At 36.1% G+C, this 18,409-nt stretch overlaps 1 protein-coding gene across 11 annotated transcripts in view; it reads left to right on the forward strand.

Annotated features, from left to right (window-relative positions):
* CFAP206 (cilia and flagella associated protein 206) overlaps positions 1-18,409 on the forward strand; it is a 31,907-nt gene that overhangs the window by 10,608 nt on the left and 2,890 nt on the right. For 5 of the 11 annotated variants that reach the window (XM_070496444.1, XM_070496451.1, XM_070496448.1 and 2 more), the window contains exons 8-12: positions 5,778-5,897; positions 7,534-7,732; positions 9,253-9,393; positions 12,136-12,338; positions 16,750-16,890. In XM_070496444.1, coding sequence (XP_070352545.1) covers positions 5,778-5,897; positions 7,534-7,732; positions 9,253-9,393; positions 12,136-12,338; positions 16,750-16,890 — 804 coding nt within the window. The remainder of the gene's footprint in view (positions 1-5,777; positions 5,898-7,533; positions 7,733-9,252; positions 9,394-12,135; positions 12,339-16,749; positions 16,891-18,409) is intronic. The other 6 variants (XM_014848441.3, XM_014848440.3, XM_044757462.2 and 3 more) reach the window with 3 other exon arrangements.

Consider the following 18,409-nt stretch of genomic DNA (forward strand, 5'->3'; position numbering starts at 1 on the left):
TGACTTGTGGCTATCAACCTTGCGTAACTAGATACATACTAAGGATTTTTTACGTCAGTTTATCTTGAAGTGCACACAGGTCCACAGGAATATGACCTTGCATTCACTTTTGTCATCTGCGTTCAGAAGGGATATCATCATATGGTATCTTTTCACAGCTTGTAATTGTGAATCATAGTCAAACAGCTAACTGACAGTCTGAAATTCTCATTGGAGTTCTCACTCTTAGAGCTAGACGGACAGTGAGTAGAGTGTGTAAGTGATGAGTGTGGGCTCTGCAGCCAGACTGAGTGGGTTCTAATCCTGACTTTGCTACTTACTAAATCTGTCTTTGAGGAAGTTGCCTAACTTCGCTGTGCCTTGGTTTCCACATCTGTAAAATGGGGTTATTGATAGTCTCCACTATGTAAATAAGGGAGAACAGTGCCTGGCACATAGAAAGAGCTCAGTAAATTGATGATGATGATGACAACGATGATGATCCTGCTTCCACCAGTGATGTTTATTATTACCATCATTATCATTGTGAGAGCTTTACCAGAACAGCTCTGATTTCATTTTGGTAGAGGCACAAACTGGAGAGTTCTTATTTTTCTAGATAATATCTTATTTCCAAGGCCTTTGCTGCTCATATTATTGAGAAAGGTAACTCTGATCTTAGCAGTCATCGTGACTAGTTCATACTAATTCCAGTCAGGGTCAAGATGAGTTCTCTTAATTTTCTGACATTTTGCTGCTTAATCAGAGTTTCTTTTTTTGTTGTGTTTTTTAACTATTCAGTCTTCCTGCGTGGATCTACCTTAGTTATGGTTAAGGTTGAGTATTACAGAATCGATATTAGTTTGATCAGTATTATCTCTAGGTTATAAAATATGGCAATTTTTGTTTGGCTGAGAGTTTTTCTTATCTGTGAAGTCTATGGATAGTCTTAAAAATTTTTTTACATTATCTGAACAGATATTAATATAATTTTTTGAAGTATTGATTTGAATTTAAAAATTTCTTCTTTTGCCAATGCTACATTCTGTTTATGCAGACATTTGGAAAATCCACTTATACCCTGGGTAAGATAGTAAGTTATTTTCTTTTCTTTTGATCAAGACATTATCTGCTGCAGTCAACAAATTCAAATATTCTGGAAGAGAAAAAGGCGGGGTGATCACAGTCCTAATGACAGTCTTAGCTGAGAGAGCAGAATTCCATCCTCTGTAGGCTGTTGAAGTGCAAGGCAGTCACCAAAGAGAGAAAGCTGCTTATTGTTACTGTGCAAATAAAAGTTGACACAGAACATTTCCTAAAATGTTTAAGTCAAGACTTTTGTAGACTTCCTCCCCCAAGCTCTGTTTGCAGGGCTCATTCACAGAATAGACAACACAGGACTTCCTGATTTTTCCTGATACTGCAAGTAAAAAATCAGTTAGGTGGAATCTGTGTCTTTTTTAGACTTGTTGAAAGACATCCATGGAAGAAAATATGAGGAACTCATAAACTGAAAAGGGAGAGGGGAGGAGAAGCAGCATGTTGGGATCACAGGCTTTCCCCAAGCAGTTTTTGACTGCATTATGAAAAAAACTTTTTTTTTTTGAGGAAGATTAGCCCTGAGCTAACTGCTGCCAATCATCGTCTTTTTGCTGAGGAAGACTGGCCCTGAGCTAATATCCATGCCCATCTCCTCTACTTTATATGTGGGATGTCTGCCACAGCATGGCTTTTGCCAAGTGGTGCCATGTCCACACCTGAAATCTGAACTGGTGAACCCCGGGCTGCCAAGAAGCAGAACGTGCAAACTTAACCGCTGCACCACCAGCCAGCCCCATGAAAAAAACTTTTTAAGTGATAGCAGGCATTCCTAGAGGACTAACTTTATTATTTTTTTCACCAACAATCTCATTAGAAATATCTTTTTAAGTGTCAGGATGCTGTCAAGTTCATGGTGGCAGATACATGTTTTTCAAAATGTGGATTTTATCATTGGCAACAAAAACTATTGTTTTCCTGGAGTGACAGACTTGTTTCATCCACACTAAAGAAAATATCTGCCAAATAGCTAACACTCAAAAATCATAGTTTTTCAGTTGTTATTTCAAGTAAAAGTGGTGTTCTGTTGTTGGAGGGGAGACGCTAGTTCAGTTTGCAATTCAATCATGTAAATATTTTCCTCAAAAGAACTACCCATTTTAATATGCAGTAGAAGAATTTTATATGTACTTTCCATTTTATCACACTGAGTATTAGAAAGCTGTGTACTTAAGGATCAAGATTTAATAAAATTAATACCTTTTACTGCATCATCATAGCTACTGTTAAGTGAAACTGGCTTTTTAAAAATTGACATGTAACTGACATATGACATTAATTAGTTTCAGGTGTACAACATAATAATTTGATACATGTATATATTGCAAAATGATCACTACAATAAGTCTAGTTAACATCCTTAACCTCACATAGTTACAAATTTTGTTTTTCTTGTGATGAGGACTTTTAAGATCTACTTGCTTAGTAACTTTCAAATATACAATACAGTATTGTTTACTATAGTCACCATGCTGTACATTACACCCCCAGGACTTGTTTATCTTATAACTGGAGGTTTGTACCTTCTGACCCCCTTCACCCGTTTCACCCACCCCCTCTTCCCCTGCCTATTTCAACTACCATTCTATTCTCTGTATCTGTGAGCTCAGTTTTTAAAAAATTTTTTAAGATTCCACATGTAAGTAAGATAACACAATATTTGTCTTTCTCTGTTTGACTTATTTCACTTAGCTTGATGCCTTCAAGGTGCGTTCATGTTGTCACAATTGGCAGGATTTCCTTCTTTTTTATGGCTGAATAATATTCCGTTGTGCGTACACGCTACATTTTCTTTATCTGTTCATCCGTTGATGGAGACTTAGGTTGTTTCCATGTCTTGACTATTGTGAATAATGCTGCAGTGAACATGGGGGTGCAGATATCTTTTCTCATTAGTGTTTTAATTTCCTTTGGATAAATACTCAGAAGTGGAATTTCTAGGTCATATGGTAGTTCTATTTTTAATTTTTTGAGGAACCTCCATGCTGTTTTCTATAGTGGCTGTATGAATTTACATTTCCACCAACAGTGCACAAGGATTCCCTTTTCTCCACATCCTCGCCAAAACTTATTTTTTGTCTTTTTGATATTAGCCATTCTCACAGGTGTAAGGTGATATCTCATTATGGTTTTGCTTTGTATTTCTCTCATGATTTGTGATGTTGATCACTTTTTCACATACCTGTTGGCTATCTGTATGTCTTCTTTGGAAAAATGTCTATTCAGATCCTTTGCCCATTTTTTAATTGGATTGTTTGGGATTTTTTGCTATTGAGTTGTGTGGGTTCTTTATATATTTTGGACGTTAATCTCTTATCAGATACTGTATGATTTACAATATTTTCTCCCATTCAGTAGGTTGCCTTTTAATTTTGTTGATGGTTTCCTTTGCTGTGCAGAAGCTTTTTAGTTTGATGTAATCCCGTTTGTTTATTTTTGCTTCCGTTACCTTTGCTTTTGGTATCAAATCCAAAAAATCATCACCAAGACTGATGTCAAGGAGCTTCCCGCCTATGTTTTCTTCTAGAACTTTTATGGGTTCAAGTCTTATGTTCAAGTCTTTAATCCATTTTGAGTTGATTTTTGCGTATGATGTAAGATAGTAGTCCAGTTTAATTCTTTTGCATGTGGCCATCTAGTTTTTCCAACATCGTTTATTGGAGAGACTGACCTTCCCCACTGTATATTCTTTATTTTACTCCTTTGTCATAATTATTGACCTTACAGGTGTGGGTTTATTTCGGGGCTCTGTATTCTGTTTCGTTGATCGATGTGTCTCTTTTGATGCCAGTACAGTGCTGTATTGATTACTATAGCTTTAAAATATGGTTTGAAATCAGGAAGTGCGAAGTCTTCATCTTTGTTCTTCTTTCTCAAGATTGCTTTGGCTTTTTGGAGTCTTTTGTGGTTCCATACAAATTTTAGGATTGTTTGTTCTCTTTCCTTGAAAAATGCCACTGGGATTTTGATAGAGATTGCATTGAATCTAGACTGCTTTGGGTAGTATGGACTTTTTAACAGTATTCGTTCTTCCAATCCGTGAACGGGGAATATCTTGCCATTTATTTGTGAGGTCTAACTTCACAGCTAGAATTCTACATAGTTGTGAACAAGTTCTTTTTGGTAAAATTAAACAGAATGATTACTTTAGGACATTATCAGAAAAAAATCAAGAAGTTCTGCATGCCTACTCTGTGAATGGATCCTGCAAACAAGCTTGGGGGAGGAAGTCTAGAGTATCTTCAGTTCTAGGTTTTAAGAAGTGTTCTGTCTTGAATGTAACTTTTACTTTGGAGAACATATGCAGATTTATTTCTGTTTCTTGTTGCTGTTGCACAAATCAAAAAAGACTTTAAGGACTGCATTTTCATATTTGATTCCTAAAGGAAAACTAACAAGGGGGAAAAATAGTCTGTGGAGTAGACAAGCGACCTACTAGGTAGGATAGATAGTATTATATGGAAAAGTAAAGCAAGAGGAGGGGAGATGCTGAAAGAGTAGAATGGATATGATCAAAACAGGATGCACATTGAATAAAAAGTTTTATTAGTTGAAATACAGTAGTAATATTTGCTGTTTCTTATGAAGTAATTATTTTCGTCATTTAAAAATAGTCTAGTAAAGCATATAATTAGGCTACAGATACTGAGAACTCGAATGCACTTTTTTTCTCTTCAAATAGATATCACAGTTTTACACTGTACTGATAAACCCAGACCATTGTCATTTCTGGTCACATCTTAGGCAGTGCACGTACTGGGTAAGAGCTGCGCTCTGTCCTCAGTTGGTCTGGGTAGAACCATGATTCTGCCCCTTCTTAGCTGTATATCCTTGGGCAATTTACTTACCTTCTGTAGCTTGGTTTTCTTATTTGTAGTTAATGCTTTTTGTGCTTGTGTTTCATATGGTGCTTAGCACATAGTATGAATAAATGCTAGTGATTATTTCAGATTCAGCATTTAGCACTTTATTTTCGGATTACTATTGTTGTATCAGAAATATGCTGTGTTTTTTCAATCCTTAGTTTCTAAGATTTTCTTCATTTTTTTTCACTTAGAAACATTTGCCCTGAGTTAACATTTGTTGCCAATCTCCCTCTTTTTTATGACTGAGGAAGATTGCCCCTGAGCTAACATCTATGCCAGTCTTCCTCTATTTTGTATGTGGGTCGCCACCACAGCATGGCGATGAGTGGGGTGGGTCTGAATCCAGGATCTGAACCTATGAACCTGGGCTGCCGAAGCAGAGCACATAAAACTTAACCATACGCCTCAGGGCTGGCCCCCAGATTTTCTTCATTTTTGAATGTAATTTTTAAAAATCTTGGCATCAAAATAGTTTTCAGAGGAACACTTCATTAATTGTATCATGAGGAATGGGAAAATAACAGCTATACAAAGTTGTGTCATAGGATTCACCTCTCGGGAATGCAATTATGCTGGATATCAAAGAATACTTTTATACATTTGACAAAAATTATAGCCATTGTGTTTCAAAAGGTTCATCCGTCCAACAGATACTTCTGGAACACCCTCCATGTGTCAGTGCTGTTCTTGGTCTCGGGGTGCCATGCAGGACACACTCTCTGCCCTCACTGAGCTTACCTTCAAGAGATGTAGGGGGCAGGTGGGGTTTAAAACACAGAAGGTTTTTGTAGTGAAATTATAAAAATATTAATGCAAATTATATTGTCTTCACAGTCAGATATAATTACTTGTGCTCAAGAAGTGGAAATGATGATAAAGAAGTTAGGAGCCCAGCTGGAACAATTAAAAATGATTGTAAAATCAAAGACAGCTGTCCCGACATCACAAGTCTTTGTAAGTATTTGTCATTAACTTCGACCTTGTTTAAGGGCAAATGTACTTTTGAGTTCTATAAAATTGAATTGGAAGTAATTATAATTATTAACTATTAAGTACTAAAACTATATTAATTTTATACAAATTGATCCTGTTTTTTATGGTTATTTTATAGTAATAGTATAAGTTGAATGAGAGGATTCCTTTGGTAGGTGATTGTTACTTTGTTGCTTATGGCAACAAAAATAATCCATGGGGTGATTGTTACTGAAGTGTTGCCTATGGCAACAAAAATAATCCATGGGGGACTGGCCCAGTGGCACAGTGGTTAAGTTTGCATGTGCTGCTTGGCAGCCTGGGGTTCGCAAGTTCAGATCCTGGGCACAGACCTACACACCACTCATCAAGCCACGCTGTGGCAGTGTCCCATATACAAAGTAAAGGAAGATTGGCACAGATGTTAGCTCAGGGACCATCTTTCTCAAGCAAAAAGAGGGAGATTGGCAATAGATATTATGTTAGCTTAGGGCCCATCTTCCTCACCAAAAAAAAAAAAAAAAAAAAAGTAAAAGAAAAAAAGTAATCCATAGTGCAGTGTTGAAAATGTGTTCACAGTAGCTAGTTAGAAATTACCTCCAGCAAAGAGGTGCTATAACTTGTAACCTTTCTGCAAAGATAGATAATAATCACTTTGTTTACCAGGCCTATACTTACACTGACTTTCTGATTATCTGTACCACTTTATGGGCAAATCTGGTAGCCCCAAAGAGGTATAAGATGCACGTGCAGTATTTTATAGAGCATTTTGTGGCTCTCATAATTTTCTGTAATCATTCTCAATACTTCATTTTAAAAACCAAGAAACAAAAAGCTAATTTATAAGTAGGGCCTGATTAATTTTTTTGTTTGTTTTGTAAGTTTGTGAACTTTTATATGAATAAAAAACATTTATCTCACTGACCAAAGATCTTTCACCTGCAGCTCACGAGGCATGCCCCAATTAGCGTCTCTACACTTTCCAGATTTTTGAGTCAAGATTAAGGAAGACAAATCTAGTTATAATAAGTCATATTTAGCTTTTTTGGAAAAAGAGGATATTTTCTCCTTGATCTTTTTTTTTTAAAGATTTTATTTTTTCCTTTTTCTCCCCAAAGCCCCCCGGTACATAGTTGTATATTCTTTGTTGTGGGTCCTTCTAGTTGTGGCATGTGGGACGCTGCCTCAGCATGGTCTGATGAGCAGTGCCATGTCCGCGCCCAGGATTCGAACCAACGAAACACTGGGCCGCCCGCAGCGGAGTGCGCGAACTTAACCACTCGGCCACAGGGCCAGCCCCTTCTCCTTGATCTTTTGAGGTGAAGCGTCCATGAATCTTTCTTAGCTGATCAAGTGTGTGTGGCTTTTTTGAGTAAATTCATTTTATGACAATCATCCCAAAATAAAATGCTTTGAAATAAAATGCAAGTTTATTTTCTCATAATTTTGGAGTTCAATTTCTCTCTAGATTCTATTATCTAACTTCGTGAGACTTTCACTTGTCTTAAGGAAGAATTAATTTCTGTATAAATGAAAAGTTGTATTTATTTTTGAGAGTACAATGATCTATAGTTTTAGTAAACAGTTAATGTTTTGCACATTGTTTTCTCTTCTGCAGCCCATCTTCATTGCACTTTCCAATCTGTGGACCAGCTTTCAGGATGAAACAGTTTTGATTAGTGTCCTCAGTAATTTAACTAGTCACCTGGAGGCATTTCTGGGTGCTCATGAACTACTTTTTCCTGAGAAAGTACTGCGAGGTCTTCTTGATGGAGTGACTGTGAAAACTGATGTGTGTAGAATGAGAGAACAGATGGGTAATAGGAATCATCCATTATTTCCTCTTCCTTTTAAAATTCCCTTTGGAATAAAGTCACTCTTTCGTTTTAACCTTTTCATGTTATATCTTTCTGATAAAATAGTATCTTTTTTGATTACAAAAGTACTAATGGTCATTATAGAAAATGTGGAAAACTGAAAATATGTAACCTGAATATTTTACTATCCAGCAATAACCATTTCTAATGTTATTGTTAGTATTTTGGCCAACAATGGTTGTCTGTGGTTTTGTGTTTGTGTTGTAGTCTTACCGATTTTATTATTGATTTTTAGTAGAAAAGGATACTAATCCTTACTATAGTTATTTCAAATAAAGCTCCTTTTCTTTGAAATATTTGCCATGTATCTACCTCATATTCAGGTTGAAATTTATAAATAAATCAATTTTTAGGCCCTTTAAGAGGGTATTCTTATAGGAAGGCTGTCTTTATCGATAACCTTCTTTTAACGTTTTTGGTCCCTTCTATCTTAGTTAAAGACAACTTAAAATTCATGAGAAATGCCAAAGTAGAGTCTGGGACTTGAGTTGTTGCCTAAAAAGAAAGTTTTTCCAGAAATTAGATAATTTACTCTCTAAATTTCCTTTTCAAATTTGGTTTTTGTAAAAGTGAAAAATAAAAATGTAGTGGTAATTTCCATTCTTAAACTAGTAAAATACATAAAATCTGGAAACCAAATCAAAGAGACTCAAAAGTATCCTTCCAGTTAAAGTTTTTCCTATTCATTTTTCTTTTCATTAAAACAGCATGTCTAAGTAGATAGTAGCTCAACCGTATGGGCAAAACAGTTTACTTGCACCTGGTTTAGACGTGTCATTTCCCACCATATATCAAAACTTTTTATTCACCAGAACACTATTTATCAAGTGACTGCACCAGTGACTTGTGAGACCTAATGTTCTTTTGAAAGAATTTAATTTACACTTGCCACGTCTCATCACTGTTTGGGGCTTTCAGGCTTATCAGGAAAAACGAAGGAAGGTTTATTTTCTCCAAATTATGCATTTACTTCTGGTTGTAGCCACAACGTCGCTGTGTATCTGCTGTTTGTATGTAGAGCCAGGCAGAGAAGTGTAGGTAGGACTGCAAAAGCTACGAATCTTGGGGATCAATGTTTTATAAATACACGTTTTTATTTGTGTAAAAAAATTTAGTCAGTTTGACTATCAAATGTAAGTAGATCAACCAACACTTGGAAGAACTTTTTGAAAGTGTAAAGAACAAAGATTGTACATCTTGCTATCAAAATTAGGTTACTAAGAGATATTTCCTGACTCTTTCTGCTCAGAACATTCTCAACTGTCTCAGAAGCAGTAGTGTCAGTATATAAGCACCGTATTCAGAGTCTTTTGCCAGCTAGTAGAAAGAGCTGCGCCATCTTGAATGAAGTTGATCTGTCTCTAGTTTAGTCACATAGCAGCCGCTCTCTTCCGCTTATTTCCTTCCGTTGTTTACTCTTCTCATTGAATAAGTTTTTCTTATTTTCCTTTTCGTTTTAGAAGATAGAGTAAATGCAGAGGATTTCAGAAAACTGGAATGGCTTTTCCCAGAAACAACAGCAAATTTTGATAAATTGTTACTTCAGTATCGGGGATTTTGTGCTTACACATTTGCTACAACAGATGGTCTTCTCCTTCCAGGTATAGGATTGGAAATAATATTACTCCCACTTCCCCATTTTTTCTTTAAATGAAGTGCTGTCATTGTCATTTATTCATTTTTTAAAACTTCATGGGATCTGATGGTGAGCAATGAAAGGAGCTACAAAGATGATTCAGACAAAGTCTTCATCTTTGAGGTGCTCACAGTATAATCTGGTAGACTGAAATAAACAAGAAATTATAGTACAGATGATAAGTGATGGAATGCGTATATAATGAAACATGGATGCTACAATGTCGTAAAAGAGGGCCGACTCATATGCCCAGTGAAGGATTCCAGAAATGTTAGATGGCATTACTAAAATATATCATCTTCAAAGTAATTACTTGAAAGAGCAACACTAATTTGACTGAGATGTTTATTAAAAAAAATTCTTTGTCACTTTATGGTTATATTCTATTAACATAGATCAGGATTTCTGTGTAAGTCAGATGCCTCGAAAGATATGGCCAGTATTTTATCAAGTACAATTTTTTATGATGTATTTATTACTAGAGCATCTCCAAAACAAAGAGTGAATCAGAAATTCTGATGAAATAAATTATTATCCAAAAAGTGCCTTGTGAATTGGGAATAACAAGAAGTCAGTTAGAGCTAGAATGAAAACAGTTTGATGACATTGTTTTTTTGTTTGCCTTACACCCTTCACCTCCTTCCTTTTCTTCCCTCTTTGTTATTTCTTTTGTTGTGTTTCACAGTTGGGTGGTACTTTTTTATTCCAAAGAATGATTGAGATTGTGTGTATATACAGGCTAGAGAATATACAAATTGACTCATTTTTTATGGTATTAGATTTTTTCATAATGGGAGTAACAGATGGTTTACCGTGGGGCCCTGAGAGAATGGCATTATTCTAAGGCCCTGGGAGGGTAACTGTACTGAGGAGAAAAGTTAAGAGCCGTGAAGTAAAAAGTGATGGAATGTAGATGGTTTCTTTCTTTTCTTCTCTTTTCTTCTTTTCCTTTCCTTTTTCCTTCCATCTTTCCTCCCTCCCTCCCTTCCTTTCTTCCTTCTTTCACAACGAAGAAAGGAAGGGAGTCATGAGAGACACAAACAGGGACGTGGGGTGATGACAGAGGTAGCAGGATGTGGTTGAAAAAGCTTTGGGCTAAGATTCAGGAAAGCCTGCTTTCCAGTCCCAGTTATACCTGGGAACTGAGTGAACTTAAGAAGCTTCAGCAAATCTCATGCCTGCTGTGGACCTCAGTTTCCGTGTCAGGAAAAGGAGAGGGAACAACTGGGAGGTCTGTTTGGTCCCTTCCAGCTTCCACTATGATTCTAAGAAAGAGAGAAATAGAAAAGTAGAAGGGCTTGTAGGGCTGAGGGTTTCAGAATCTTCTCCGAATAAGCTAGTCGTGACTACTTTATTTCTGTTTACTACATTATTTCTACTTACTACAGTATTTTCTGGGCAGGAGCAACCTGCGCTACCTCAGAGGAATTCTGTAGGACTTCCCTCTTTCCGTGGGGGATGCAGACCACATGGCTTAAATCCCAAGGTGATGCTGTGGCTTACCAGTCAGGGTCCTCTTCAGATGTCATCCCTGACTATTGCCTACCACTCTTTCCTTTCTCACTACTCCAGCGTCACTGGCCTTGTTGCTGTTCTTGAACGTTCCAAGCCCATTTTCACCTCAGGAGCCTCTGCACCTCAGAGCCTTTGCACTTGCTATTGTGCCTACTTGGAAGCTCTGTCCCCTAGGTAGCTACATACCCTGCTCCCTCTTGTTATTCAGCCTTTCCTGGTCACCCAATTTAAATGTCAACCTCACCCTTCTACCTTTTACTATGTGTTTAACCTCCTTTATTTTTAGTATTTTTTCTGAAGCACTGATCACTTCCTGGCCTATGGTATATTTGTTGATTTGTTGTGAGCAGGAACTTTGTTTTCTTCTATATTCTCAGTGCCAAGAACAGAGTCAGTAAATATTTGTTGAATAATTGAAAGAATAAATAAATAAGACAGTATTGCTGTCTCCTATATAATTACCACAAACTGTGTATATATTTAATAATCCATATTTTATGTAGTATGTTTTGACAGTGAGAAATGCTTTCTAACATGCAAATTTGCATTTTGGAAAAGATGTCCTATTTTTGTAGTTCCTACAGATTTTTTTTTTTTTTTTGAGGAAGATTAGCCCTGAGCTAACATCTGCCACCAGTCCTCCTCTTTTTGCTGAGGAAGACTGGCCCTGAGCTAATATCCGTGCCCCTCTTCCTCTACTTTATATGTGGGATGCCTACCACAGCGCTTGCCAAGTGCTGCCATGTCCACACCCGGGATCTGAACTGGTGAACCCTGGGCTGCCCAAGCGGAACATGTACACTTAACTGCTGTGCCACTAGGCCAGCCCCCAGAATTATTTTTAAAACAATGCTTATAGTAGCATTTAAGAGGATTTGAAAAACCAGCCAGATGACTAAGTGGCTTCTCATGAAAGACTTGTAAACATCTTATATCTGGATAGTGAAATATTTTTATACAAAATCCTACTTTAAAATTTAAAAATGTGTAAAATTAGTTAATTTATGAATTTAACATAAAATATAATTTAACAAAATATATAATTTAAAATTGCTAATTGTAATATTTTAGCCAAATTAAAAAAGTGATATGTTAAAAATGGAGTATATAGGGACTGGTTCTATGGGTGTGTTACGAACATAGACTCGCTTAATATTTCGTATCTAATTCAATTCCTTTTCTTAATTTTTAGGAAATTCAGCAATTGGAATTTTGAAATATAAAGACAAGTATTACACTTTCAATTCCAGAGATGCTGCATATTCCTTTGCAGAAAATCCTGAAAATTACATTAATTTGATTACAGAAAAAGCCAAAAAAAATGCAGAATTAATTCAGCTACTGGAACTTCATCAACAGTTTGAAACCCTCATTCCATATTCTCAGGTAAGCAGGGTCAGTATTTTAAGAATATATGACATTTAAAAGGATAATTAACTAAAGTTGTGTTTTGTTGTTGAATGGTTCCCAAGTCCAGGCAAAGACAGGGTCAGCTGAGGCCTTTACAGGTTATCTGAAGGGGATTCACATCTGAAGATGGAAACTAATGAAATCCACAAAGAATAACGAAAACAACATAAGGAGTCAAATTGACAAATTAGGCTGGAAAAACCTGAATGAGAAAGACTACATTTAGATAAATCATTGAAACTACAGTATTTCCTTATCTAAGATTGAGGGAGTGCAGCACAGACAACATAGGTGATAACTTTCTTATACTAGGAGTTGTTAAATAATTTAACAGGTTTAAATTGCAGTGGTCTGAAAGGCCTCAGAAAAGATCTGAAGGTGTGTTTCTTTTTATGTCAGTGCCTGTTCTTTAATTCATTCAGCAAATATTTACTGAGCCACTTCCTGTGTGCCAGGCACCATTCTTGGCACACGAGATTAGCAGTGAACAAAATAGATAAAAATCCCTGCTTGCATGGGGCTCACGTTCTACTGCTGTATATTCTTTTCGTTTTCCCTCTCTTTGTCTCTCATTTTTATTGTTCACCTTTTAATTGCTCTTTCTGTCTCTTCTCTCTCTGGTTCAGTTCCTGTCTTTCAAACTCACGAAAATAGAAACCTAAAATACATAGTTTAAATGTTTTGTGTTTGTTACTTTTACCAACATTTTGACCATGAAGCAGGTGGGTTTGAGTATGACTGACCAGGTTGACAGGGATCCAAGCAGTGACTGGTAAGAGGACGGTCTGGCTGGTGACAGTGAGGCATAGATGGTAGTCTGAATGCTTGGGCAAGAAGACTGGGATCAAGCTCAGGACAGAGTGGTTGGAGGGGTCAGCTGTGGTGGTCAGTACCCTGGACAGCTCAGGTGGCGCGCTTGTTCTCACATGGTGCTACCAGTTTGCTGATGTGACACTCCAGCTGTCCTTTTGGATGAGACAGTTCTCCAGAGTTTCCCCCTGTTGTAAAGAGAGAGTAGTCTGTTTGGTATCCTTCTGTATGTGGGCCAATGGTAGGCCTAGAATTTTTGGCTCAACTGAAAGGTTACTGTCAAAATGATTGGACCAGTTTAACTCCAGTCCTTGAGACCTGTCACTTACTCATAATCCTGCTAGCACTTGCTCTTACCTGTGTTTATAATTTTTGCCAATGTGATGAATTTAAAATGGTATCTCATTATTGTTTTAGTGTGCATTTTTCTGATAGTGAAGTTCACCATCTCTTCTTACATCTGTTACTCATTCCGGTTTCGCTTTGTATACAGTGGCTACTCATAACTTTTGCCAGTACTTTTTCGCGTACTGCTCTTTCTGTCTTTAACTGTTGATTGGCAGGTGTTTCTTGTCTTGTCTATTGTAAGTGTTAATCCTTTATCAGTTATAAAATTTGCAAATGTCTTTTCCCAGTCTGTCACCTCTCGGTCAGCTTTGGCAGTTGAGTCCTTCATTGAAGATACGTCTTTCATTTTAATGTAGTCAAATCTATTAATTTTTCCCTTTAAAGATTGTGCATTAGAAAGTCTTGTTTTAGAAATCCTTCACTGTCTTAAGGTTATTCATTTACATTTTCTTTTGTTTTAATTTATTATTCACATTTAAGTCTTCAGTGCATTGGAGATAATAAGGAGTTTTAATTTTATTTCTTATGTAGTGAGCCAGTTTTCCCAACACTGTTTACTAATATATGATTTTCCTACTAAATATGATGCCACCCCCGTTGTGTTAACAATTCTCATATGAAATGTGTTTGTTTCTAGGCTCTCAATTCTGTTCTACTGACGTATTTGTCTATCTCTATACTGACACCATATTGTTCAAATTACTATTGCTTTGTAATACATTCTATTATCTGATAGAGCAAGCCCTTCCCTTTGCTTTTTCCTTTTTCAAAGTTGTCTTAGGTATTCATGCTTGAATTTTTGTATGTCCATGCAAATTTCTTAATGAATTTGCCAAGTTACCCGAAGATCTTCCTGAGATTTTAATTGGATTGCATTAAAATAATAAAATAGTTTCTGGGGGGAATTTATGTGTTTATTACATTAGATTGTCCCATCCATAAAAAGTACCATTTGCTTACTTTATTTTTGCCATGAGTAGTTTCATTAATTATGCCTTAATAAAACATAATGGTTTTAGTTATATTTTATATTCTGCCTACTTCTAAAACAGTATGTGAGATAACTTTTTTAAAAAGCACTTATACATCAATTCTGATAAAACAAAACTAAAGGCTAAAAAGAAAAAACTACATGGGAAAATATGTCCCACTCATTTTAAATAAATAACTGGAACTTTTCATTATAATACAGCCAAAGGGTATAGAGGATGCATCACTGCATAAAAATAACAAAAACAAATACCTGTGTGTTTATCTCTTATAACAAGAAAATTCTCTCTCAGTGCTCCCCCTGGACCCTTTTCCAATCTCATTCTTTTCTCTTCCCCGCTGCAGTAACTACTTTATGAATTCGGTGTTATTCATCCCTTGCCATTTTAGTTTTGCCATTCATGTATGTATTCCTGAACAATGTGTTACTGTGAAATGACTATGTCTTTTGCCCAATTTTCTACTGGATTATATGTCTTTTTCTTATTGATTTGTAGGAGGTGTTTTTTCAAAAGCACATTTTTGATACTAATTCTTTGTCAGATATATGTTTTGTATACACGTTCCCCCAGTTTGTGGCTTATCTTTTCATTCTTTTTGTGCTGTCTTACAAATGAAAATTTTTCATTGTAATGTGTAATTTATCATTCTTTTTCTTCATGTCTTGAACTTTTATGTCTTCTTTAAGAAATTCTCATGAACCCTTGATCATAAAAATATTCTCCTACATTGTTTTTTTAAAAAAAATATGGATTTACCTTTCAAACTAGTTTTTAGTCCGCTTGGATTTGATTTCTGTGTCTGGTGGGAGTGAAGATCCAGTTGTCACTTTTTCCCATGTGAGCAGTAATTGTCCCAGATCATCTGCTCAATAATCTCTCCTTTCCCCACTGAGCTAGTGTCTTATATGCACGGGCTTATTTTTCAGGCTCTCGATTCTGTTCAATTATTCAATTTTTAAAAAATTCTATATATCTTACTATATAGGATAGTATTATAGTATAATCCTAGATCTTGCTATGGCTTTATAATAAGTCTTTATATCCAGTAGAGTAAGTTCTCCCACCCTTTCTTCTCTAAAGAATTTTGGCTGTACTTGACTCTTGACTTTCCATATAAATTTGAGAATTATGTTGTCACGTACCATAAAAAACCTTGAAGGAATTATGACTTTTCGTGTCTACAGACAAGAATTATTTGGCCTTGCTATCACTTACATGTAATTTACAGAGTTGTAAGAGAGTTCAAAGACAATGAAAGGATAGAATCAGATAACCAGAAAGGTGTGCCGTATGTAGACAATGCATAGTTTTCCATTAAAGAACAATTTCCCCCTATATATCTGGTCTTCTTTTTCCCTTTCTTTCTGTGTAATCTTCAACTCTTCTTCAGTGACCTTCAATACCTATGAAGGTGAGTTTTGTTCCTCCATATTTCAGTGCTACAGTCCTTATAATTATTTACTTGCTATTTACGTGTATAATATTGTTAATTATCCTTTCCCCATGTTTTTATCTACCCAACTATATCATAAGATCATTCTGAAAGCAACAAGTATATATTATGTTAAATGGTAGGCACTCACTGATGATCTGTTGCTTGATTTGGGGAAAGAAGTTAATTTCTTCTCCTTCTTCTTTACTATGACCCAAGTTCCTTAAACCTCTACAACCCCCACCAGCAACTTCATATTCAGCATAATCATATCTTGTTTTGTCTGGAATTACTGAATACTTAATATTTGAATAGTGGGCTTCTGGGTGCTGTGGCAGAAAATCAACATATTCAACTAAAACAAAACCACCTTGGATGATAATCTGCTATGTATGCATAGTTTGGGTTTAAGACGTATCCTAAAGATGTTCTAATACTTTAAACAAATGTGATTTATACCTAATATTTAATAGCTACTTTAAACTTCTATCTGTTTCCAACAAAATATTCACTTACGCTACCAATTGTGAAAATTGGAGAGGGGCATTCGACCTGGGAATGACTGATGTTAGCTTTTCCCTTTCCAAAATATGCCTCCTGCACTAACTTCACAAAGTCAGGGACTAACCCATAATGCCCAGGAAAATAATGACATTTAGCTCACCAAGTATGAGCTTATTTTCTCTGCTACTATTTATAGGTGTATTCCATGTTCAGAAGTTCTTGTTTTTTTAATCTTTTGACAGTTTAGCTAAATATTTTAGTTTAATTTTTATTTTTTACAAATATTAATTGCAAAACTCCATTTGTTTAGGTGAAAGATGTTGACAAACATATAAAACCAATTACAAAGTGTGAAAGTGGCACACAGACGGATACACACATATTGCCACCAACAATTGTGAGATCATATGAGTGGAATGAATGGGAATTAAGAAGAAAAGCTATAAAATTGGTTTGTAACAATATTTCCTAAAATTATTTATAGGATGGGAAATTTTAATGTGTTGTTACTCATAGAGTTGGTAAGTTATTTATATAAAATAATGGTTGTTCAGAGTTCTTTGCTAATATAAAAATAATTAGCATAATTTATAATTTACCAGCTTTACATTGTAAGATCTTCTAATTTTAAGCGTATGTAGAAATACAGAAGCATGAAACTGTTCTCAAATTACACCAGCCAGTAACTAGAACAATGATAGTTGCACACTATTGATCTATATAATAGTTTATCATCTATATAATCTATCTATATATCTATATATATAATAGTATATTGATCTATATAATAGTTTTAATCTACTGTGCTAATCTAAGAGGTGCTAGTATTTAAAGCACTCCTAACTATTTCTAATCATTTACAGTATACCTTTGGTTTTTTGGACTTCTTTTGAGGAACAGAATGTTGTCTTTGTTGTATCACAGATATTGTCCCCTCTTATTGTCAACATGTTCTCTCCAGACACTGGGATCTCTTGGCCTTCTGATTCTCAGTCACCTTAATCATAATAGGTGCCTACCCTTAGAGCCTATCTTTGAAACTGTGATCCCTGTCGACTCAGTGAAATTCCCCCCACTTACCCTTTTTATGGTATCTTGTCATTTTAAACAACAAACATTTATAGTATGAAGGAAACAAACTCTTTTTATATCTGTAGCCTGTTCTTGGTATGTTTTATCCGTCTCTTTAACTGAGATCAGGTGTGAAAATAAACAAAGGCTACCCAAATGAGAACAGAGGCTATTTATTCAAAGCTTGCTATAGCAAGGGTCAGCCACCGTCACTTGGGTTTGGCGGAGACTCAAAGGCAGGCGGGGGAGTGAGAAAGCTTTATAGTGAAAAGGGGAAGGCTTCAGGTGTTCTCTGATGGGAGGCTGTTGACGAGGGAAGACGGGAGGTGGGCTGACTTGAAATGGGGCATCTTATGTGATTGATTTGGTGAACACAGTTGACTTTCTCTGGTTGGTGCTCAGTTGCAAGGTGGGGGCAGCAGAAAAATAGGGAAGCTGGCCCATTCCTGACTGTTCTGGGCTGATTGCTACAGCTACAGAGGTTGTGGATCAGAATTCTGTAGTCATATAAGGTCTGGCCTTTGTCCATTTGTATATTCAGTCTCTCACAGGCTCTCACTAGCCACATCATTTCCCTTGTGATCCTCCCTGGTGGCAGCTTTTTAGTTCTCTGATTTCCTGAGATGAGGAAGGTTCAGCTTCCTGGTATATGTTCCAGATCATTGGTCCATTAGCATTCCAATCAGTTACTCTTCTGTAGTTCATGGAGCTCCCTCCCCATATTCTTTTCTATTATCTACTAAACTCACTTGAGCTCATCAGATAACATACATATCGCACCACAGTCATGTGCTGCATAATGATGTTTTGGTCAATGATGGACCACATATACAACAGTGGTCCTACGAGATTATAATGGAAACAAAAAATTCCTATTGCCTAGTGATGTCATAGCCATT

Source organism: Equus asinus, chromosome 24 (assembly GCF_041296235.1).
Source record: "Equus asinus isolate D_3611 breed Donkey chromosome 24, EquAss-T2T_v2, whole genome shotgun sequence".
Classification (NCBI taxonomy): domain Eukaryota; kingdom Metazoa; phylum Chordata; class Mammalia; order Perissodactyla; family Equidae; genus Equus; species Equus asinus.